The 25,479-nt window shown below is 38.9% G+C and overlaps 1 protein-coding gene across 2 annotated transcripts in view; it reads right to left on the reverse strand.

Annotated features, from left to right (window-relative positions):
• The window catches only part of ZDHHC21 (zDHHC palmitoyltransferase 21), a 38,948-nt gene extending 13,902 nt beyond the window's left edge, over positions 1 to 25,046 (reverse strand). The window contains exons 1-7 of one of the 2 annotated variants that reach the window (XM_074570277.1): positions 24,894 to 25,046; positions 21,595 to 21,691; positions 17,689 to 17,892; positions 16,778 to 16,876; positions 13,920 to 14,031; positions 12,199 to 12,337; positions 2,624 to 2,740 (exon numbers count right to left, since the gene is read on the reverse strand). In XM_074570277.1, coding sequence (XP_074426378.1) covers positions 2,624 to 2,740; positions 12,199 to 12,337; positions 13,920 to 14,031; positions 16,778 to 16,876; positions 17,689 to 17,842 — 621 coding nt within the window. In that variant the 5' untranslated portion in view covers positions 17,843 to 17,892; positions 21,595 to 21,691; positions 24,894 to 25,046. Of the gene's footprint in view, positions 1 to 2,623; positions 2,741 to 12,198; positions 12,338 to 13,919; positions 14,032 to 16,777; positions 16,877 to 17,688; positions 17,893 to 21,594; positions 21,692 to 22,927; positions 23,051 to 24,893 lie in introns of those variants that run through there. The other variant, XM_074570276.1, reaches the window with a different exon arrangement.
• Between the last annotated feature and the right edge of the window lie 433 nt (positions 25,047 to 25,479).

Genomic DNA, 25,479 nt, shown 5'->3' on the forward strand with positions numbered 1-25,479 from the left:
ACTAAGTTAAGATATGCATAATAGGCTGACTTTGGGGTGCCTGCGGAGAAACTGGTCACTCACCTGCTGCCCTCTGCTCTGCCTTTTCCATTTGCTAGCCAAAGCTGTCAGTAAGTGCCACACTACAATGCTGACAATCAAAACCCATTTGTACAGAAATATTTTCTGATACAATTTGCAAACTAAGCACAAAGCACAACCTCCCTGAACAGATCTGGCTTTGTTCATTTGAAGCCTGACTAGTTGCTCCCAAGCAGATTTCCTCAAAATGACTGTATTGTTCATTCTTGCCAATTCTACACTCATGAAGAAAGGAAGAAGACAATTGTACTGCTGGTATGCAAATACTAGGAGTGGGGGATGGACTAGGTGACATACGTTCTTCCATGAGTCAATGCAACAGCATCCACATGGTGTGAATGAATTAAAGATCCCAGTGATGGGTTTCTATTTCCCCAGAAATCCTAACCCAACAATCCCAAACCTAAAAACTTGTCCATATGAGGCAAGAACAATAGCCCCTTTGCTATAGGTAGCGTCTAGTGAAAGGCCCTAATGCAGATCTGAACTTTCCAGCATCTGCCTCTCATAGTCCATCCATATCCACTATTACTGTGGTGTGTGTGTTTCACAAAGTTTGGCAAAGAGGACAAAAGAGAGTATCCAGGCATACTGCAGCTCAGCCATCCACAGAATTATGATTTGAGCACATAAAAGGAGGTTGGACTTGAAAATGCTATTAGCCCACATCTGTTCCAGGGTAGCGGCCAGCCCAGTAAGTGCAATGGGATGTACTTCACAGTACATTATACAACTGACATAGAATAAACAGTCTTTAGAACACTTTATAAGAGTTTGCAGTGGTGGTGGCAGTCTGACAGTGTTAAGGCTCAGAACAGTGAAGGAACATACTGGGAATTCATGCCTGTCGCAGAGGAAGCACAGTTGGTATCCTATGTCAGAAAAGAGATGTCCCAAGATTCACATGTATCTGACAGAATCAAGTTCACTCTGAGAGTTTTTACTTCATGTATACTCATAGTATCTGAATGGACGCTGACAGCCACTGCCAAAATCTAGTCCAACTTCAGCAGCACAGAGAACAGAATGGTAGACTTAGGTTTTGCCCCTTGTTTTCTTCTGTATCATTTCTGTGTTTTAGTGTAGTACCAATCACAAGGCTTTTTGTTTCTTCTCCATTTAAGAGAGACTAAAAAGACGTCCATATTTCAGCACCTGAACTCTAAGGCTCCCTGAGTTTCTGTCCCTCCCACTACTGGGAGCGAGGGTGAGCAGAATTCAGATGTCTGCACTACTTCAGCTGGACACCCAGCAAGGCACAGTATCAGATTAGAAAAAAAGTCCAAACTCTACAGGACACGGACACAAATGTTGTGTGCCAGCATTTAAACAGAGAGCTGAGAACCTGTCAGCAAGACCCTGGAACAGAAATTAGGCACACAGTAAAGGGGCACAAAGATACATTGGTAGACCTGGGGGCTGACAGCGCAGAATGCAGTCTGGCAGAGCAGCTGGAGGATGACAAAAATAACACACAGCATAGCTACAGTCATACAAAGCGCAGAAGGCAGTAAACTTATGTAAAGGTAATACAGTAAAAATAATAAGCAATATTATTGTTTTATCTAGCATAAGGAAAAAACTATACAATAATTTTTGTCCTTTATTCCATACAAAGGCATTAAGAATACATAGTACAGTTAGGGGGTTTTCCATTATGCACCTACAAAGATTAAAACTGCGTAAACCCTCATAATCCCAAACTGAAATCTCAGGCAGATCTCCATCAGTTGTAGTCACAAAGACGCTGTCATTTTGTACATTATTGTCTTTAAAAAGAAGTTTTGCAGACCAGGTCATACAGCCTTTCAGACATGTACAGATCCAACTAATGTACTCTCTCTGTTCAACGCTGCAGTACTTCAAACACTTCTATGGATTCTTAAGATAACTTTAAAGAATTCACTGGCAGTGATTAACTCCTAATGTCCAGAACAGCATGTTACAGCAACAAAAGCTTGGTTTTTGTAGATACTTATTACATTACCAAATTCATTTAACTGGAGAATTTTTCCACACAGAGGATTTTTTTCCCGTACCTTTAAATACAGAATATGCATTTGGACTGTAAATTGTACATGATCCCATTCCACAGCTTAGTAACTGAAGAGATATAAATGTAAGCATATTTATTAAAATACTTAACAAAAAGTCTGTGTTCTCGGAATGTATGATTTATCAGTGGGCCCCACTGTCACAAAGTATAATTGAGACCAGGGCACATAAGAGTTTAAAATAAAAACAAAAATCAGAAACCACAAATATGTACCTTGTACACTGCACAATTCCAGGACAATGTATGGTTTTATTTTACTAATACAAATCAGGAAATTTCCTTGATAGGTGAATTATTAGACACTTGTTTGTTAGAAGATTTCATAAGACCTCCCTGGGGACGAGAGTCTTAACAAAGCACATACCAAATAGGTGCCTCATACTGCAAGTGTTTCTCTGTTCTTCCCTTAAATACAATGCTCTTTTTTGCTTTTATTAATTTTATTGAAAATAAAACTAATATATACTTCTAAAATTAGATACTTACAGTGAAAATACCCATTAGCTGAGTGTAAAAGAGTCCACTTATTCCACCTAATATTATGAGACCCATGAAGGCAGATATTCTTAGGAGAGCAAGTTCATGTTTAAATATAAAAACATCCTAGAACAAGACAGAAAGAAGAGAGAGACTTTAGCACTTAGAAATTAATTTAAGTCTTTGAATCAAGTGGGAACACTAGATTAAGAGCTGTTCACGAAGACTTACAGCTAAAGGCAAATACTGGATTTTTGAGCTACGTTCCAAATCACTGATACATTTATGTACTAAAATTATAAACCAATAATCTTTTTTTTTTTTTTTTATACATGTTAGCAGTCGTGTTTCTTTGCCAGACTGTTAAAAAAACTCATTCAGATATTTGGGTTTGGGAATAGATAAAGCTCAAATGGGTTATTCCTGAATCTTCCATCTCAAACTGTGCCAAATTGCTACACACCAGCTCCAAAGCGTAAGAAACTCATTCTGTTCAACAGTCTGATTTGTAAGACTCCTGCACCTCAACTCCTAGCCGTAGCAATTTCATTTTAACATCACCTCTTTTGTAATAAACATAACAGCATTCCTAGCTTGACTCTTGAAGACGGTATGTACAAAATCCAAATCTCAGTATTGGATTGGTCTCACTGTAATTCTGTCTATTATCCAACATAAATTTGGGCCTAAAGTAGATTATATGGATATGGGGACAAAACCAAGTTGCCTCAGGGTACAGCAGCATATGAATTTACTGTATCAGCTGCTCTGGAAACCCTGCTTTCACCCAGTAAAAAATATGAAAAGTGTAAGAGAGTTTTATAGATCTTTTTCAAAGGATAAAACACCTTATTTTTATCACAGGAGAACATTTGTACATGGCAGTTACTGTAGATGTACTGCAAGTTCACACCCCATCTTACCCTTTGATAATGAGTTAACACACCCATTCTCTTATTTATAAGTTACGACTATGTTCTCAAGGCTGTCTTTTGAATGTACACATCTGTTTTTCTACTTAGAAAAGCCAGATCACAGCAGGAAACTATTAAAACCTTTCAAGTAAACTTTAAATTACAACCAGAACATAAAAGTGAACCAAATGAAAAAAAACAAAACAAAACAAAACACCAAAAAAAACAAAACACCAAAAAAGCAACCACTGCTTTTGATCTTTCCTTCTTTACATTCAACCAGTAGGACTTAAGGTAGATGAATTCTCAGATTCAGGAATAGTGGGTTTTAATTAAACAAATAATAGTTAAAGCAAATTGTATTTAGTAGAGAAGTCTGATTTTAGATTTAAATTATCTCCATGAAGGTTCAAAATATAAACTCAGGAAAAAAGTTTATACTGGCTACTAAACATGTGAAGAAAGTCAGTATTTAATGAACAAGAAGAAATCACTAGTTAGCCAGCTAAAACAAAAAGCAAGCCCCACCAGTCTTTTCTGAACTGGTAAGAAAGCTCTTGTTTGTATTGGCCTTTCTTGCTGCTGTAGAAAATACATGCTTCATTTTAATTTTTTTTTAAACTCTTCTTACTCAGTTAATGAGTTAATTCAAAGTTAAATCAACTCAAAATAAAGGCATTCATATTAATCTTTATTCCCCTTTCCACCAGCCCATCAAAGCTTTAAAGAAAAGCAAGGTAAGACACAAGTTCTACTAGCTGTAAAATAGTTTCTCTTCATATCTTCATAGGTATGTTGTTTTATTATATCATAAATGTTTTAACATATTCAAACTCCACTTGACAGAAAACAGTGAAATGTAAGAATGCCAACAGTGAAGTCACATTCTGGATCTAGCATCACACTCCTCCGTTAGAAAAAAAGTTTATAATACAGCTCTTAGCATCCCACACACACTCTAATTAGAAGAGTTCCTTCTCTTGAGCATCATCTTCAGCAGGAAAAAGAGACATCGCCCAACACAAAACATCAGAAAATCCTATCGTAAAGAAGGCAGGCTGCATTTTGCATTTGGCCCTTCTAACCAATGTTAAAACTAGAGGTACAGAAAGGGAAGGACCTTTCATACTGAAGTGAAGACCCAGGAATACTATTCTGTCTTTCCTTCCTTCCTTCCTTAAGGATGTAAGCATCTACTGCAAAAGGCTGGGGGTTGCTGAATAACTAGTGAGAAGAGGTGACATTACCAATGTTTTTTCCAGCCATTACGCAGCCCTAGGGGAATCAAAGTCTCTGAGGCAATGATGACCTGGAAATCAATACTGGGCCTTCACCTAGCAAAGGTGTCCAGAAAGAACAGCATTTTTCTACAGAAAACCAAAGTATATGCAGGCATAGTGTGTTTTGGTCATCAGACCTTAATAACAGAGCTACTTTCACAATTCTACATTGAAACAGAAACATGTGACTCCATAAAAATTTAAGAAAAGACCATTTAAAAAAATCCATTTAAATCACAGTAATAATAATAATCATCATAAATAATTTAGGATGTTGCTGCTTTGTGTAAAACCTCAATGCAATTTGTTTTTATTATTCTTTCTCAGAACTGACAAAAACAATTTTTCCCAGCTAAGAAAACCAATCAAAACTGTAACAAATCAACCCCCAAGACTAGTCAATAATTAATCAATCCCTCTTTCAATGTATTTTGAACAGATCCTCTTCTTCAAACACCATTTAGGACTCACCAATCCCAGCGCAGTGTGAGTACTGAGACAGCCTGCTCCCCCACAACCTCCAAAATCACACTATCTGTGCTAAGACAAAGAACCAGACAGCCTGAGCCACAAAGCATAAGCACACGTAAGATAACATCACCAACAGATGAACTCTTTCTCATGGCACAATAGGGATTTGTCCCATAGCAGCTTTTTTCCACTTTGGGACAGGCTGACATACATGGCCTTAGCACAGATGTTAAATGCAGAGTTTTAACAATGCCAGAGCTGCCCTTCAGGTAGCCCCTTTCTCCTCTGTCAACATCACAGCCTAACTGCTCTGTCAAAACTTCAGTTCACATGTGTTGCTGCCATCACCTTTCTACTTAGCATTTCTTACACAGCTCAGATGTGCCCGCCCCCTGGGCTGTTGCCTGTTCTAAAGGTTTTTAAGTTCCCTTCAGCCACTATTTCTACCCACCCAGTCAAAATGCAAGGATTCTTGGCAACTTATAAAAATGCATAGAAATGTATAAAATAGAAATTGTCACAGAATAAGAAAAAAAGTGCAGGCCCGTAGGATTACCTTGAGGAATGGATTACAAACCATGAGCTCTGGCATCTTTACCTAAATAGGCAATACTAAAACATTCCATAGAAAGCCAGTATCCATGACAGATTCACATGACACTTCCCCAAGCCCACTGCAGAACACATGCCATGTTTTTCATTTGTGAGCATCGACTGTTAGGGATGATCCCTATGATGAATGCTACCACTAACTAGGAAAACAGCTATTATAGCTTTATGCTATCACACAGGAGAGAGGTTAAAAATAATGATGGGTCCAGCTCAAAATCATATTCAATGATACGACCACTGCTTCCAAATTCAACTTTCTGAAAAAAAAAATAAAAATATGAAAACATTTAATGGGTCCCTGCCATTTGCAGTATTGGGTTATTATTTTCAAGGGTTTACAGTATTCCTTTAAAAACAGCACACTCTGTACAGAGGACAGAGCTTTCAAGAGGACCAGCACAGGACTATTGTATGTTACAGAAGAGACAAAGTGAAAAACAATCTTCATAAATCTTCATTTACAATGTAAGATTCGTTTATTCAATCTTGATTCTTTATTGAAATATGATATACACAGAAATTAATATACTAAAAAAATATATTAAGATACTTCATCTTTCTCTTGGGGAAGGGACACCTCATGTAACATATGCTAACCTGCTTGTCTATTCTCAGTTGCAAATGCCCAGGATGTCTGTCCCAGTCTGGTGATGAAGTCAGTCTATCAACTTGGCTATCATAAAAACAGTGCAGAATACAGAACAAAGCCAGGCTGTCGGATTCAAAGAAGCAAAACAAAAAATACAGACTGCAGGTTTTGCAGGATGAAAGAGGAAGGAGAAGTACAAGAGAGAAAATTCACTCATGTTAAAAAAAAAAAAAAGGAAATTAATTCACAGAACACAAGCTGCATTCTAATAAGCCCTTTAGTAGAGATATTTATTATTAATAACAACTGATGTTTATGTAAAGAACTTTTTGATTCAGGACTATTTCAGGTCTACTAAATGAGTAATACGGGAGGAGAGCAGGGTTAGGTCAGTTTTGCAGAACACTGAGAAGGAAAATTTTGATGTATTTTCATTTTTCTAAAAACTCTCACATCCTGTAGGTCATTTCATGACCTTAAGAGAAAAGGTTCCCTTTAAATTCTCTTTACAGTATAAATGGACTTTGGATGATATGTATTTCCAGATTTTAATTAATATTAGTTAATACATAATATTGAAATAAGTATCACTGTAAAGAATCTTCTCAAAAAATCTAATGAATATTTCCCAACACCTTTAATTTGGAACTGGGAAGGCTGAGTCCCAGACAGCGCAGACTGATATTCCCACAACACTTCCTCCATGATGTTCCTCCACTTCAACCAATAGAGCTCAGAACACTTCAAAAATTAGATAAGTAACAATATTTTCATAATATACAATAGATAACTGGAGAACAAGGAAAAAAATAAAACTAAACCAGACCAAAGGGGTTTAGCTTTTTATATGTCAGTGTTTTTTGCTATGACAATCATGCTAGCAACATTTTTAGCAAATAGAACGTATCAGCAAAATTTCTTTTGCAGGAAAGATAAAAAGCCGCCTATGAATCAGGTAAAATATACTGCCAAAGCATTTATTTTTGCTTCTATTTGAACAGCTGTGTTTAGAATCTGTGCCAGCACAGCCATACAGAGAGCAACTAGGTAGTTATTAGAAGACTAGTATTCTTCTCATTTCACTATCCACAAGATCGAATACTTCCTAAAAGATACAGCAGTCCTGACCTTGATGTTTTTTAATAAAGATGCAAAATTAAGGACTTAGCCTTTAAAAATTACCAAAGCTAGCAGAGGAACCCATATGCTGTTTTATTTAAAATACCCGTTTTTCTTCTGCTAGGTTCTCACATAGACAATTTAATCACCATTTCCTTCATTTCTAGCAGTAATCGTACTCCTCCTGCTGGACAAACAGTAGCAATAACCAATTTCTGACTGTATCAATTACAAGAGCCAAGAATACTATGAAGCAATATTCTGTTTTAAGACCTGAAGCTGAAAGATTGCATCTCTATTGAAATGGCTTCCTCCATTAGCTTTATGGCTATCACCCTTACCTTAGTATACTTAATTAAAAATGTTTGGGTTTTTCTTACTTAACCCTTTAAAAGATAAGAGCTTTAAAAAAAACAAGTAAATTTTTCAATCAAAAGGAAATACTAACATGCATACAATGATCATATTTTCATAGTGCTTTTAACAGCGTGATAAAATGATTATTTCACAACAGCATGAAAAGAAATTTTAATTCTACAGCTTCTGTGTCATGTACTATTTTATATCCAAAGAATAAAAATTAAGATGAAGGCACACTGCCAAAAAATTCACAAGTATTTTTAATGAGCAAGAAGTAAGCTAATTCCAGATGGCTGTTTAGAAAAAATTATCCAGTTTTCTGAATCTGTGCTAAACACTAGCCCCTGTCAATTCAGAAAACGTAAGCTCTTGGTTACAGACAAAATTTCAACAAAGAATAGCGCTTCTGTGAAAGGTAAAAGGTACTGCAGCCTCTGGAATGCTGTGGTACTTCAGCTTTAATCAATAGACAAAAACGAAAAGAATCTTGCACGATGCTTTCCTAAAAAACTAATAGTAAGCAAATCTTCTCACTGGTCCTGTCAAAATTACATAATTCTGACAAATTATTCTACAGTACAAAGTTATATGGCATCATTTTTAAAAAATCCGCTGAACGGGGCTCTGATGTCATCTTCCAGGCAGATACATTCCAGGTGGATGAAAAGCTGGACACGAGCTGACAATGGGCACTCACACAAAGCCAAACACATCCTGGGCTACATCAAAAGAAGCATGGCCAGCAGGTCAAGGGAGGCAATTCTGCCCCTCTACTGCTGTCTAGAGAAACCCCACCTGAAGTACTGTGTCCAGCTCTGGAGTCCTCAGCACAGGAAAGACATGGACCTGTTGGAGCAGGCCCAGAGGAGGGCCACAAAAATGAGCAGCAGGCTGCAGCACCTCTCCTGTTGAGGGCAGGTTGAGAGAGTTGGCTCCAGGGAGAAGGCTCCAGGGAGGCCTTTTTGCAGCCTTTCAGTACTTAAAACAGGTGTTGTAAGAAGGATGGGGAAAGAGGGTAGATTTAGACTGATATAAGGAAGAAATTTTTTGCAATGAGGATGGTGAAACACTGGCACAGGTTGCCCAGAGAGGTGGTAGATGCACCATCCAAGGAAACATTCAAGATCAGGTTGGACTGGGCTCTGAGCAACCTGATCTAGTGGAAGATGTCCCTGCTCACTGCAGGGCGGTTGGACTAGATGACCTTTTCAAGTCCCTTCCAACCCAAACTGTTCTATGATTCTATGATATACTGACTAGACACCCAAACAAATTATTCTTAATTTTCTGTACTTCATTGTGTGCCCCCCAGTCCTGCAGGTGAAAAACTGAGAAAGCTAAATACTATTCAGTGTAACACAAGACTTAACAAAGGTCTGAGCAGACCAGACCTGCTGTGTCTACTAAGTTTTTCTATATGGTGTAAACGTATTTATCTCTCCGGGGCACAGAATGTTATATACTGTAACACAGATCCACTTTTTCAAAAGGAAGTGTCATTTGAAGTGTCCATATCTGCAAGTCGATAAAGCCAAAAAACCCACAGCTGAAACAAACCAGAACCGAACAGAAAAAAGTATTCCATTTTTTCTATGACTCTCTCTAAATTTTGGCAGCCAAACATGTGAACCTGATCCACTCTTCAGGCAATTACATTAAACTGGGTTAAAATAATTATTGCCTATGTATTTGGCCTCCTAATCTGTCACATCTTCTAAAGGGTTGATATTAAAAGTAGGCCTCTCTCCAGAAGATTTGAAATTAACTCAGTTAAATCATCAAGAACAAAGTTTTATATATATTCATTTTTTGAACTATTATTATTAATAACTATTTATTATCACCTCTTTAGATGTTGTAAACCATCCAAAGTAAACATGATTTCCCTTTTCCTCTCTTGCTCAAACCAACCAAACAATTTCGTTCCCTTTCATCATGTTTTTAAAAAGCAACGCTAACAAACTGAACTTGGGTTCGTTATCTCAACACAGTATAATTACTTAAAGTAAGCTACAGCATTCAGGGGACTCTCACAATAAAAAGGAAATATCCTACCATGAAATTATACTATTAGAGAAGCAGCGCCAGTTCAGACAAAGATTTTATCTTTGAAAAATAACACTCCTCCTAAAAGCACTGCAATACCCAATCCAGTATTCAGATCAGTATCACTGAGAAGCCACTGCGCTTGAAACCTGCAAACCCTGTGCACAGGAAGCCTACAGAATACAGAAAGCATAGAAGACTACTCTGTCCAGAAATGCAGTAGGTTAACTTAGTTTATAAATTAAAAAGAAGTTTACAAAGCCACTGAAACTAGAAGCAAAGGCATTTACAGTTAGTTACCTTTCAAAAACATTAAATTTCAAAAAAATCCAAAATGCAACGTATCCATAAGAAATTTTACTTAGACAACAGATTTCTTGACTAATACAGAAAGACTGCAATTTCATATCCCTTTTAACTTGAATGCAGTTACAAATCAAAGCAACTCCCTTAAATCTCACAATGCCTGTAAAACAGGGTGAATATCAAAAGCCCACCCGCAAAAAACTGGAAAGAAGGTGAAAAATGTACATACTCCATTTTAAGAGACACATTTTACAGGTCTGTCTCAGTTTACAGGACAGTGTCTATGGAAAGATGCTCCAAGCAGACAGCAAAGTTGTCTCTTTTCCATATTCTAGAGTTCCTTAAACCATTTAAATGGAAATATTCATATGGATGAACAAATTAAAAAATGAAACTCCTTTAGAATAGAAGCTATTTTAAGAGAGATTTGCAAAACTCCTCAACTCCGGTACATTCCATATAATAAGAAGCTGCTATCTATCAACTTGAATATAGCACTTTTTTCAGTTCTGGATGATCCAGGTCTTCCTACATTATCAGCTCTCCTTTGACACAACATCTTCACATACACTACAGACTGATATGGGAGCAAATAAGCTTGGAAGGCTACGTCCCATTCTTTTCCAGAGGTAATATTTTTCAGGAAGTTTATTATTTTTGGTTTATACCATTTAGGATAAAAAAATAACATAACAAACTTAAGTTGTTCACCAAAATGGAAAACAGGACTTGCCTTACCCATAACCAAGGCCAGTCTCCAACAGCCTTGACAGATGGGTGTGATGTCACCAGTAGAGAGTGTGCTGGAGTGTCACATCAACATGAAATAAAAAAAATCTGTGGCACTTCAGTACTTGGAAAAAATCTCAACAAAATTTACAGTAAACTACCAATTTCTGGCATGGTCTTATTCTCTTCACTTAGGACATCTGGAATGTTATCTGATTTTGAGTATATTTTAAACTTGTTTTTTAGGTTTTTCTCTTTAATGCGCTTGTATTTGTTATAGTCCAGTACAAATACAATGTCCATTTCAGATTTTGGGCAGAAGTTTTTGTCTTTCTTTATGAGCAAGACTTCATAACTTTTTCTTCCAAAGAAAGAGTATCAGCTTTGCTATTCTAGCACTTTCAAGCATTCAGCAATTTTCAAGCAAACATCTTGAATATTCTGAACATTACAGATAATAGACATAAATGAGCACACAGACTTTACAATTTCGGTTCCATAATGGAAGAAATTCCATATTTTTTTACTCTATTCCAATCCGTAAGTCCATTTTATCTGTTTGTGTATTCAACTGCATTTTGCTCATGACAAGATGTTGAAATATGATAATGGCATAGAGTCCAAGTAAAACAAATCAAACTTAATTCTCCCTTAACCCACATCACCTTTTCAAAGCAACATGAGATATTGCTTCAAAACCAATGTACAATTTTCTCCTTTCAGAATGATTGTATGTTTTTTTCTCATTTTTCTGGCAATATCATCATTTTTAAATAGGGACTTAGGATAGATATATACTTTGCATAGATTTACTTTGGAGAAAGTAAAAAGAAATTTGAATACGCCTAAAGTAGTCGCCTTGCTTCTTCCCAGTATTCACTAGTCACTTCTAAAGGAACCTAACTGGTTCTGTCCTCCTTTCCTAGATTTCTAAGAAAACTAACGTTGTGTTTTTAACATATAGAAATCATATACCCTTTAAGAATGATATTTTGTTACTTACCATAAATCAGTTTGCTCACTTGATAACATACATCTAGATAAACTCTCCACTGTCAATCAACTGAGCCAGCAGAAATGTGTAGTAACTAGGTACCACAATAAATTACATTGCAGTACTAGCTATTTATTCACTTTGTAGAGAAAACAGATTCTTACCCAGTTTTCTTTTTTCAGAGGGAAAAAGTAGTAGTAATGGCAGAAATCAAGTATCAGCGTATAGGAACTAAGGATCTGAGTGTAGAAACACAGCTGTAAAAACAGCCAGTGATTGTCTTCACCAACGCAATTATTAATCCTGCAGAGAAACAAAGTGTACATATAAAGACAGAAACATAATGACCTTAACACTGCAGTTATGATACTGTGAATAAGAGCAGTTACGATTATTTATGGAAAAACATACGAATTACTGATTAATCACTCTATTTTTAATCAAAGTGATGGTCTGTATGTCGGAGATGGCAGTTACTGTAAAGGGTGGTTTCCTTTCACTGCCACTTAAAGTGAAGATTGCATTACTGAGGTTACTGCTTAGAACACGACACTTATTTCTCCATATCTTCATGTGGCAAAGATACATTTATAATGTTAAGTAAAACTCAACAAAATTATTTCTTAAAACTCTCTGAAATTTCATAGTAATATTTATCATGTTCTGCTACTCAACATAATTCACTAGTTGTGAACTGCGTAGAGTCCAAAAACTGGAAACGCAAAAAAATGTTTGAAATAAATGTGATCACAGGGTACCCCGATGACAACTAAGCATGACTTTAGGAAGGAGCCTAAGAAACAGAAGACAGAACAGGCATCTCTATTCAGAAACTCCTTCTGCACACTCCAACATAAAGGAGTAAAAGAATCACATGGGTTCTGGAAACATTGAGTATGAGATTCGAAACCCTTGAAATCTAGGTCTATTCTGCTACACAGAAGTTACACTGATGCAAAAAATGTGGTCAGGTTGCAATTTCATGCAAGCATTGGCACAGACATCAATACAAAGCTAAGCCATAATGACAAATGTACTATACTGGCACTATTTTCTGAAGCAATGATTAACAAAAAGGGTACTTTGAAAAACGGATAAATCAACATAGGAGGATCCTGATGTCAATTCTGTCCTCTGCAGTTCATCATTGCTGTATTCCTGGAAGTGATACCACACAACTACTGACAGAAATTTTTATTTTCCTTTTAAGCTACAAACAATTAGTTTAAATAGAGATTTTTAGCCAGATTAGTTCATTTTGACTGAAACTAGTTAGAGAACACCAAAATAAGTAATTTCACTACAAAACCAGAGAGGCTATGGCAAGTGTGGTATGGTATGATTCAATAACATTTTCTACTCAGCACAGCCATTTGGTAAACTAAAAACCAAAAACTGCCTGAAACCATAATCTAATATTATTATTAAGAGCATCCGCCCCCTTATGCTGAAATTGTAATCTTTTCTTCCAATCCAAGAAACATAAATATTGTTTAATTTCCTACAAAAAATATTTTTGTCCAGCATCAGAAAATAAGTTGCAACAAATGAAATAAATCTGCAATGTACAAATTAATTTTGTTGAGATCAGTTTTAGGAATAAATATTTCAGTCATCTTTAAACAAAATATATGAATTTTCCAAAACTATATGGCATGTAACAATTTGACAATGATAAAATGTTACATTGCAACAGTGCTAACTTGGCAATTTTACTTGCAGACATAAGAATGTCTCAAAGCTGTTCTTTCCCTGCTCTAAATGCCTAAATGATTAAGCACTACTGGGAAAGCAATACGACAAATGAGCAATAGTCAAGCCCATGAGATTTGAGATGATTCACTAAAATAACAGTAGATTGTTAGAACGAATGTCCTGGTCTTACCATGGGCAGTGGTGATCCATTCTCCTCACACAATGTCCACAACGACTGCAATGATGCGAACGCTTTGGTCTCATCATATTGCACTTGTTACATAATTCCCAATATTCTCGTTCTAGGTGAAAATGTAAAGACACCTTAGAGAGATTTAAACTCAGTACAGCACGCTCATGATAAATCTATATGGTAGTGATTCAAAGAGAAAAAAATCTTACTATGATCTGAGAAAGGCAAGCAGCCATATAAAAAACTTTTTTTTCCATTGTCACCTTAACTAAACTGGAAAATATTACTGACACTCTGTGCCAGTTTTCTTCTCCAAGATCCTCTCTCCTCCTATATATTTCTAGGGAGTAATTATTACAGTACAAAAAGTGTCACTCAAACAAGGAAGGCTGTAATTCAATTCTTTTCTTACATGTCTACATGATAAAACATATCTGCTAGACAGAACCATCGTACAATCACCCTGCCATTCCAAAACCTCCCAAGGAAATATTGCTACTTGAATTTGTCACAGATAGCTAACTAAAATAAAACACACAATGAACGCCTCAGTAGCACCTCCCATCTCAAAGAATTCTAAGGCATCCATCTCACAACATTCACTTTCACACATAAGATGACCAAAGAACAGACAGAGGATAGGCTTGTATTTAAAAATATACACTGTTTTTGGATGCCCAACATGAAATTCTTTAAGCTGATCTCCAGAGACACTGAGTAGCTGAAACTATCAGGAGCTACTATTGCTCAGCTTAGCTATTATTTATGTCAAATTGCACCACCCAAACTAGAGGAAAACTTTGAAAATGAGAATTCAAGTTACATATTCAGAAAGTTCACCTTCACATAGGAAACAAACCACACCAATACTGTAACGCTTCCCTTCATAAAACCATTTATTTTCTGTCTCTAAGGAAAATAGGTGCATGACACAGTCTTAAATACTCTGACCAGTTGTTTTAACCTAAATAGAACTCTTTTGATGCAAAGCAATTTCTTTAATCCCATGGGGAAAATAAATAAGCTTAGTTTTTAGAGTAGGACATTCTGAAGTTTTACATGGTAAAGCATTATCCCTGTGTAAACAAAATAAAGTTAAATTTAGCACTTCTGAGGCACCTGCAGGCAACTCTAGCCTTGTCTTTCTTGCTGCAAAATAACATTTGGACACCGGACATAAAGAAACCCAATATCTGAGATCATTAAACTAGTAATAATGACAGATGGGAAGTGATTTACAATCTGTTGCCATAAATCCCATGTCACAAAGGTGTCACTCCGTAACAGGGTAGCTACCAGCAGAGTTCAGAAACACCCCAACTTCATTTTTGAATACAATTTATACCGTGCAAAAACATATCTTCCTGTCAACCTAGAGAATAACAGAGAACTGTAGTGCTACTTAAGAAAGTACAATATCTCTGATATAGCACACACCAAATCATAGTATCGATGTCACAGTGAAGCCTAAGTGTTCCATCTTCAGAAGTATCTATAAAGTATCATTGACGTACGAAATGAATGGAGCATGGAGAGGTTGGACGGGCATTCAAAGGTATCCCTTAAAAGAGAAAGAAACATTTGCGCACAAAGGGAATTTGTACTGGTCCTGGCACTTTGCAGGTAGATGAATGTTCAGTCATAAATGTAATTTTCCGTAACTGTACTGAGCGTCTTCATTCTCCAGCTCAGGTTGCAGAAACCATGTTATTCTTCCTGCAGCAAGAACTCTGCAGGACTCAAGTCTGAGCCACCTTTGTTTTTACTGGATCAAAGGCTCAGTTACCAGGAGCAGAAAGAACACTGACAGGAGATTTTCCGCAATCAGTGTTTCACATCTGAATCCCAGAGAGATACATCCTTTCCTACTATCTGCTGTCTATTTTGTGCACAGCTTAACATCAGTGCTGAGGCTAAACAGATCATGTTTCCAAACACACCACCTTGAATTCTCACTAACATTAGGAAGACAGAGCAAAATGCTACCCCTGGCACCCACCACATTGCAAGAGAAGACTGAAATATTCACCCTTCACTGCATTTGATACATTTTCTACATTCAGAAAGTATTTTCTGTTAATGTGACAAAGCTCATGCTGTTTAATAGCCCTAGTACATTTTAAACCACTATGTAAAAGCTCTATGCATTAGACAAGCACTTTAATAGCATCAAGTAGTTCACAAAAGTACTGGCTTTCTCTGTGCAGAATTATTGAGGTTTCAAATTCCCCCTAATGTTTGCAGCATCAAATACCATACAAGAATTTTGTGACAAATTCACAAGGACAGAAGGGAATTCTCATGTTAAGTTGCTACTCTATAGCAACGCAATGTGATCAACATCACATTTGTTTAGCTAACAGCCCATACAAACATAAGTCACTGAAAAAAACGTGTAAAAAAAGCACAGGTAAATCCAGCGTAAGAGTACCTTCTACAACCACCTTCAATATGTTATAAATTTACTTGGACAAAAGCTGTAGATTTAAAATGACTAATCATCTCTAAACATTTTTTATTAAATATTATCAAGTTAGAAGTATATGCAATATGTTTGAAGCCTACAATGCAAAAAGACTCTTCCCATGGAAAAATTTCCTAGCAGAAGTTCCTACATAACTAAACTTCTGATGGAATACAAGTTTTGAAAAAGAAGTCTGGAGTCTACACAAAGGAAAGTGCTAGAACTTTACAAGTTAAAAACAGTGACATACCGATTTTAATTTCATTAACAATACAGGCTTCAGAAACAGCTCATGGTTTCCATCAAATCTTACAAAATCAAATAAATTCCTAAATATTTTGAGGACATTAAAATAACTTTTATTCAATTATACAGAAACAACTTAATGTACCTGTAATTGGTATCTTTGGGTTTTCAGGTAGCTTTCCTGGATCAGCTACTGAGGCTCTTAGTAATGAAGCTATACAGAACAATGAGCAGAAGTAATAACCTGGAAAAATAAATAACCATTTGTTAGTCTTTTTCAAGTGTACAAAATATCTACTGCACGCTGCATCAAAAATATAGATGCTCCAGCACTGAGCTGGAAATTACTCAGCCTTCTCATTCAGCTCCAGATATATTTTTGGTACTATACAGTCTACAATATTAAGTGCTCCCCAGTCTTAAAAAGGGAAAGGAAAAGGTAGCAGTGAACACTGTTTTGATAGCACCAGCAGGATGCCACTATGGCCTTACTACTGTATTTAAAAAGTTCCTCCACTGTCTTATCAAATAAGCACCAATCATTCTACACTTCAAAGCCTCTATGTGAAAGGACATTCCCAATAGTCCTTCTTCACTTTCAAGTTGGTTCCAGTTATAATTCAAGCCTTTTCCACAGCAAAACCTATTAGCATAACTCATATTAGCTGACCCATCCAGGGATTTATGACAAAACTAACAAAACTCAGTTCATCAACCATCAGTTCTACCGCCCCAAATTCTGACACGCAGTAAGAGTTGTGGGCCTGAAATTCTGTCAACAAGGTCTAGCTACAGGATCTGAAAGCCATATTAATGCTTTTCCCCAGTTTCCACACAAACAAGTTTTACTCTAACACCTCTGAAATTAATTAAGTGCCTCAACTTCTTAGAACAGAAAAATGTAGACTGCATCCCAGTACTCTTATGCTTTATCTTACTGTTTATCTTTATCCTTCACCTTATTCTATATTTTCTGACCTTTCTCATATATGTTAACTACTGCCCAAAGACGCTATTTTTACGAGTAGAAAAAAAGGCTAAGTTAAATTGACTTACACAAAATTGCCACAACTGAAATGTGTCCCTCTTCATAGTGAGGAAAAAGGATGACTTTTGGAATGAATATTGTATTGTATAGCCAGACAAAGATAATAAGGCCCATGCAGCACCAACCCTGGGGGTCAACCACAAAGTGAATTCGTCGTCCCATTGAACACAAACAGTTAACAATCTGTCACGACCCAGGAAGAAAGGATGATCCTAGAGAGACAAATAAATAATAATAATAAAAGAGTAAATTAACTGTCCTACTGGGTTCCACATACATTAAAACACCAAAAAAAAGCAGTCAGCTATTGACTTACGGAATTACATGAAAATTTACAGACATTTCACATACACTGCTCAAGTACCAGGAAGGGAACTATTTTATGATTTCATTAGTAAGTTATATCTCACTAAAAAGTATCATTTATCATCAAGATGCAAGTAAAACTTCTAAGGGAAAACTTTTGAGTAATAGGTAAAGCAAGCACTGCAAGCCAGCTGGTGGCCACAAAGGATATAAACACTGAAGAAAAGTCTTCCATCAAAATAAAACGGTTGCAAAGCAAACAGGAAATACAGAGAATGATTTACTTTATACAAGGATTCATCCCACCTACCTATTGTAGTCTCCCAATTATGTGTCAAGATTTTTTAAAAGCTTGTATGCTAAAATAGTCACAAGCTCCCCTAGGAATCTGTCATTTTTCCCTGCTTAAAAAAATCTCCTTTGTGGCATTTATAGCAAAGCAATAGAGAAAGGAACCACAGTTCCCTAACATCTTTCATGTAGATCATTAAGGGGTATCATACAACAGTAAGCTTTCTCACTATTACTCACACTTAAAACATCAAGGTTTCCATTCTGACAGTTCAGCGTGCTGGGTTCTTCTTTGTTTTAGATTGAAAAGACCCTACCAAGTCCTACAGTATGAACTTCAGAGCTTCACAAACCAATCTTCACAAAAACACATCGCTAAATCATAAGCACTATTCAGCAGAACCTTTAAGGGAAGGATTACTACTGTTACATTTTTTGTCGGGTTGCCTCCATACACATGTCTTAATATTGCAACACACACACAGATCCCAAGCTACTCTCCTATCCATTAGTTTCCTTGATTTCTGGGCTTCAGGGAACTTGTCCATTTCAGATGGATTTCTTTCCGTTCCTTTCAGCTTCTAGTTGTTCCATTGAAATTTCATCTTGTTTATCAGTCAGACTTCGCTGTTTCCAGGGGTTTTGCCTACTTGTTTCAATTTTATCTATCCTCACTTGCATTCACAATTTCTCTGCTTATTATCATTCACAGATTTCATTAACGTATCTTTCTTTTTCTGGATCTCTAATCGGAATCAGACTCAAATGAACTATCTGACATTTTCCACACTTATCCTATTTATCATAACCCTTTGTTTGCTGCCTTCTAGTATAATAGTGTTCCCGTTCAAGTATAGCAGAGTACTGTGCTTACTTTTATCTGAAAAATTCATCAAACTTGCTAATACTTGTTTTATAAGCCCACGTTGCATACTGAATACAGCTACTGCAACCTTAAAACTGTTTTTAAGTTCATAATCATAAAAACTACTTAGGCCAATATTTACTAGTCTTTTTAAATTTTACTGTATGTAGCATGCATGCACTGAAGTCTGTTGTTTACATGGTATTAATATACTACACACATATGTTCAGTCTCTAGACATATAAACGATGTAATATTATACTCCTGAATCTGCCCCTTCTTAATGTGCCTCTGTTGAAAGTTAGCTTTGGCCACCAGCAGGTTTAGAACTGCTGTTATATATATATATACACTAAACAGTATATATCATGCTAAGCGTGCACTGATGGAGGCTCTGCCTCAACAAGCAGAGAAGCTGAGGGAGAAGGTGAGCACACTGTACAACATCAGGGATGCTGAAAAGGAGATGGACCACATCCCCTCCAAGACCCTGCAGCCACAGGAACCTGAAGCCCCACTGCACCAAGGAGAAGGGGGCAGAGCCTTAGCTTGTCAGGCTGGGCATGGAGGTGTGGAATCTAGCGACGCCTGGGAGCTTGTGAGCTCTGGCACCAGGAGGACAGTTCCTGCTCCACTTGCAGTTCCAATCTACAGAGCAGGTTCTGAGCCTTGGCAGCACGCAAAGACAGGGAGCTCTGTCCAGTGAAGCCTCTGAGGTGGCTGTGCCGGAGTCCTGTGGCAGTGCAGGCAGGACAGGGTGGGAAACTCCCTGCTGCTGGGACAGAGACACCTCTGCCAGCCCAACCTGGCATCTGGCAAGGTTTGATGCTTGCCAGGGGCTTGGGTCCTGGATACTATGGACAGGCTATTGCTGAGGCTGGTAGTAGTCTGGCCCTCAGGCTATTACCCTCAAATGCTCTTCCATATGGGCACCACAGACATAGCTAGGGTAGACTGAAAGCATATCAAGCATGACTACATGGAGTGTGAGGGCCAGGGCCTGGGGACCAGGTGGTGTGTCCTTCATCCTACTGCTAAAGGGGAAGGACTTGAGGAGGAGGAGATGCATCCTGCAGACCAACAAGTAGTTGGCCAGCTTGTGTCAAAAGCTGGGACTCAGCTTTTACATCCAAAGGACCTTCTCTGAGGGTCAAGAACTACGGGAAAAGAGGGACAGGGTCCACCTGACACTATGTGGGGTACAAATATCATTGGCAACAGGCTAGTTAATCTGCTAAGGGAAGTCTTAGACTAGGAATGATGAGAGAGGGAGGTGATGACCTACGATCCAGTCAGGAAGCAGTGGTCAGGGTTTCCAAGCAAAGGATGCACAAGATGCGGAAAATAGAGATCTTATAATCAATATAACAGAGATGAAGTGGAGCCACATCCAGTGTGTGCACACACTTGATCCAGAAACACCGCCTGGGTGTACTAGGATGTGGTTAGGAAAGTGGAAGCTCACCTACAGTTGAATCTAGCGAGGGATACAACGGTCAAAAGGAAAAGCTTGTACAGGTACACAAGCAGCGTAAGGAAGACTAGGGGAAATGTGGACCTGCTGCTGAATGGGGTGGTGAAAGGATACAAAAAGGTCAAAGTGCTTTCTTCACCTTGCTCTTTACGGGTAAAAACTGCTTTCTGGAATCCCAGGCCACTGAGACCAGTGGAAAAGTGTGGGGCAAGGAAGACCTCCTTTGAGTGAGGGAGGATCAGATTAAGAAACCTTTAAACAACTGGACATAACACTTCCATGGGACCTGAGGAGATGCCACCATGAGTGCTGAGAGAGCTGGTCCTGTCATTGTGAGGCCACTCTCAATTATGTTTCAAAGTTTTAAGCTTATGGGTGAAGTTACAAAGGACTGAAGAAATCAAGCGTCAACCCTGTTTTTAAGGGCAGGAAGGAGGACCCAGGCAACTAAAGGCCTGTTAGCCTCACCCTGATCCCTAGGAAGGTGGAGCAAATAATCCTGGAAACCTGTTTCCAAACACATGAAGCACAAGAAGATGACTGGAAGTAGTTAGCGTGGGTTTACATAGGGGAAATCATGCAGACTGACAGAAATAGAGAGGCCAAAAAAACTAGAGACAGCTAGAAACAATGCTGACTGCTAAGGAATCCATCTGTTTTCCATCTTACCAAAGCAGCCGAGATTCTATGACTTCACAGCATTTCCTCAGAAGAGGAAATAACAGCTCAACAAACAAAAAAAAGAGAGGTGTAAGTAGTGAAATACTTGTTTCCGAGTGACCTACCAAGTATAACGTGTGAGCAACAAGCAGTGAGAGAGATCTGGAGAAAACAGTAAGAATGCCTATAATGGAAATATATCCCAAATTTTTATAACTCAATGACTAACTTTTGCCTGCATGACATTATTCACTTTCATAATCACAAAACCAAACCAAACCAAAACCAAACACACATACACCTGCCTCAAACCCATACCTTTGATGGCAAGTTTCACAATTAAGTTAGAACTCTGCAAAACAAGGACCCATTCTCAAGAAAGGGAGACTTTTCATCATCATCTTCTGTAACGTTTCTGAAAGAGACAGAAAACAGTGTGATACTCAAACAATCACCATCACTGGTTTGAAAGGCAGCATATAATAGATTACCTTCTATTCTGTTCTTAACACCTCACCTCACTAAGCAGAGTTTCCTTTCAAGCTATTCAGAGAGACGCACAGATCCTTTGCCAACCCAGCCCAAATCACAACACCATGTCTGAAATGACATGCTGATTCTAAATAGTGTTCCTCAAATTTCAGTTCTAGGAACTGGATTTTAATACAGATTTAACAATTTTAAAATTTTTTGTAGATGTTACAATTTTACAGTTTTAATATAGATTTAAAAGGATCGGAGCGGTCAGAGAAAGGTCTAAAAACTGCACTACTGCTACTATACTTTAGTTACTTTAAATTGTGACACATTTGCTTCCTGCATGCCTATTATAATGAGCAATTAAGTTTTATATTTTTCATTATACTTTTGTGAGCAGTACTGCATAAACAATGTCAATACATTGACTTCCTCCAGCAAAGTGAGCTTTCTCCCCTCTCCCTTTTGGTTTGTGTACCATACATAAATATGTAAGGGGTGGGGGGTGAGGAAATAATGAAAACCTAACCTGCACATTGTGATGATTAAGTAGGAAGTACCAGATTCCAATTTAACTCACAGACAACGTGAATTTATAGTCTTCTCTTTTTAAACATGCCTTAAAACCCCTCTATATTTACTCTTTCAAATACAAGGAAGAATGATCTCAAATAATTCTGTTCTTTAGGATACATCATTTCTGACAAGAATAACTACAATACGTAGATGAAAAAAGTCTATGAGCAGGTTTACAACAAATCAGTTGAAAAAAACACTTTAGTGATTTATATCCATATACACTCAGTATTCATACACGCAATGGCTAAAATTTTCCAATGAAATAACTTAGGATAAACTATCCTAATGTTGGAGGTTTAGTGGGTTTCTTCCCTCTTACCCTAACTTATAGCCATTTTTTCTAAATAAACATCTCAAACACAAAGCATTTGAGAGCAAGCAGTAGCTGTGGCTGTGAAAAGCTTCAGATTTACCAAAACACGACTGACTCTTTCCTATATGATCAAGAATTGCTCTTGCCTTTCCAAAAGATACTTTTACTACGGGATGAGTGGACAGCATTTTTTCCTAACCCTTTTCAATTCAATTGATGGTATCCCCAATTGATTGAACCCCCCAATTCAATTAATGGTATCATAAGCTCAGTATTTGTCACCTCCAATATGACTTCTGATGTGACATCCACTGAATAACGAGACCACAGAATGAGTTAGGCAGGAAGAAAGTCAATTCCGAGAAATGAGAAAGCTGTGCAATAACCAGAAATGTTAGCATGAAATAAAGATTGGATTAATAGGCTCATTTGAATGCAAACTTCAAAAAAAGTATACAATTTTGCACCAAGACTGTCCCATCTGTTTCATAAAGAAACCCAATACAAGCACTACTCAGTTTCTCATCCTAAGAAGCATGACAACCAGCTCTGGTGACATCCTGCTCCTTGCACTTTTACAGCTGTTGCATTGATACGTAACTAGAAACCAAGATCCTATACATTCTGCCTCAATTTAGCCCTGGACTTCTACTTTAGTAAAAAAAGTTAAGACTGTGAAATCTGACTTCCAGAACTTTTTTCACAAACACTTAAATGAATCCAGAATGACAGAGATCAATAATTCACAATATTGTTCACTGTGAAACACAGTTTTAAGACCCCACACAAACTGAACAATTCTATGCTCCATAAAATACACTTCTAGAATCAGGAAAACACCACTTTCTAAAAAGGCTGTATTCTAAGCAATTCAAGCAGAAAAAGGAACAGGGAGTAGAAACACGAGAGATACACTTGCTGTAATTTTTGTGCCAGCTAGGGCAAGGCCATAACAATCAACAGCCCCCACCAATTTGTGGATCCAGCTCTGGTTTTAGATCTATGACTTTCTGAAATCTTAAGAATTACTGCCAAAAATTACTGATATAAAACTAAAACAACACTTGGCCTGAAAAAAAAAAAGTGGACTTGAATCAATCAACTACATTTTAAAGAAGTCACTTACGTGATGTTATCAAGTGTCAGAACAGAATCACCATTTTGCCTTTTGCAACTCTTCCATTTAACAAAACTAGTATCTGAATAAACAGTTAATACAAGCAGCAACATATTTTTGCCATGACAAAACCCCATGTACCCAGCATTGCACAAAAGACAGCTGTCAGTAGAGACCTTGGCACTACACAGTTGTTAGGTGGCTGTTGACAGGTTGGTTAAGGTAGGCAAGGCATTCCCACCCATTTCTTTTTTATAGATAGGATGTCGCAAGGCATACCTGTAAACATGTACTGCATTCATGAAAGATGCCATATGGGCTTGGACTGGGAGGTGGCTTTACATTAACGTATACACACAATATCCTCATTGATCACAAATCCATGAAAACTATCTTCACCTCCCGCTGACCAAACAGCCACTTGCAGACAGATAATGTTAACTTAAGCACATCACTGGATCCTCAGAGCGAAGGGCACAAAGAGCTACAATTTCACTTTACTAACTGCTGGAGGTGGAAAATGAAAGCGTGAAGCGAAGAAAGCTCAGGGGACATTGTACTTCCTTGTGCTGCGCTGCTGGAGCACGCAGCCAGCAAAACCCACGCACGCCTTCCACGACCACCTCCCGGCAGCAAGCGCCCTCCTCACCCCGCAGCGAGAAAGGCAGCCTTGCGGGGCTTCGTGAAAATCACAACAGCATTTCTTTATTTTGCAGATAAGGACATACTCACGAAATCAGAATTCTAAGGATTCCACCCCACCCCCCAACTCTCTACACAGCAAGTAGCATTCCTGAAGTTAAAGTTAAGAGGAAAGCGGTACACCCAAGACTGGTAACGCCGTATAACACGGGCACAGCTGACGTCCGAGACGGGCGATGCGGAGGCCCCTAGCGCACCGCCCTGCCCCGGGCCATGCCCGAGCGCGCCCGGCGGGGCAGCCGGCGCTCCCCACCCTGCCGCCGCACCAAGACCGGCAGCGGCCTCCCCTCTCCTATGGACCCCCCCACCCCCCCCCGCCTCAAGAGCGGGTCTGAGCCCTGGGGTCCCGGGGCGGCCTGCCTGACGCTGCTCCCCTCACGCCGGCGGCCTCCATCCCCCCCCCAACCCGGGGCACGAGGCGGAACCAACCGTTGGGCGAGGCCGGGAGGAGAAGGGGAGGGGGGGGAGGAAAGAGGAGGGGGACCACGGTCACGCGCCCCGCGCTCCCCCGTTCTCCATAGCAACCGCGCGGGCCGCCCCGGCCGCACGCGCGCAACCCCTGCCGCTGCCGCCGCCGGAGGCGCGCACGCGCGCTGGCCGCGGGGCGGGGCCGGCGGCTGTGAGGGAGGGCGGTGGCGCACGGTCCCATCGCCGCCGCCCCTCCCGGGAACCGGTGTCGCCTCGCCCTCACCTCGCCTCGCCTCGCCTCGCCTTGCCTTGCCTCGCCTCCTACTGATAGACTCACCCGCCTGTGGGGTGTCTGCGCCTTGCCCTCCCCGCGGAGGCGGGAGGAGCCGCGTGGGAGCGGCGGCCTACCCTCCCCGGCGGTCGGGAAACCTTTTTGCCCAACCCGCCTCTGAGCTTGCAGGCGTTTTTGTTTCGGTGCTGGAGCCCACTGGCGCGGGCCCGTTCCCGTTCTCAAGATGAGTCTTTCTTTGTCCTCCATCTCTGTGGTGTCCCTCTGCTATTCCCGACAAAACATAAGCGCAGCAGGCAAGGCCTCTGCCCTGGTCTC

This window comes from Larus michahellis, chromosome Z (assembly GCF_964199755.1).
Source record: "Larus michahellis chromosome Z, bLarMic1.1, whole genome shotgun sequence".
Lineage (NCBI taxonomy): Eukaryota > Metazoa > Chordata > Aves > Charadriiformes > Laridae > Larus > Larus michahellis.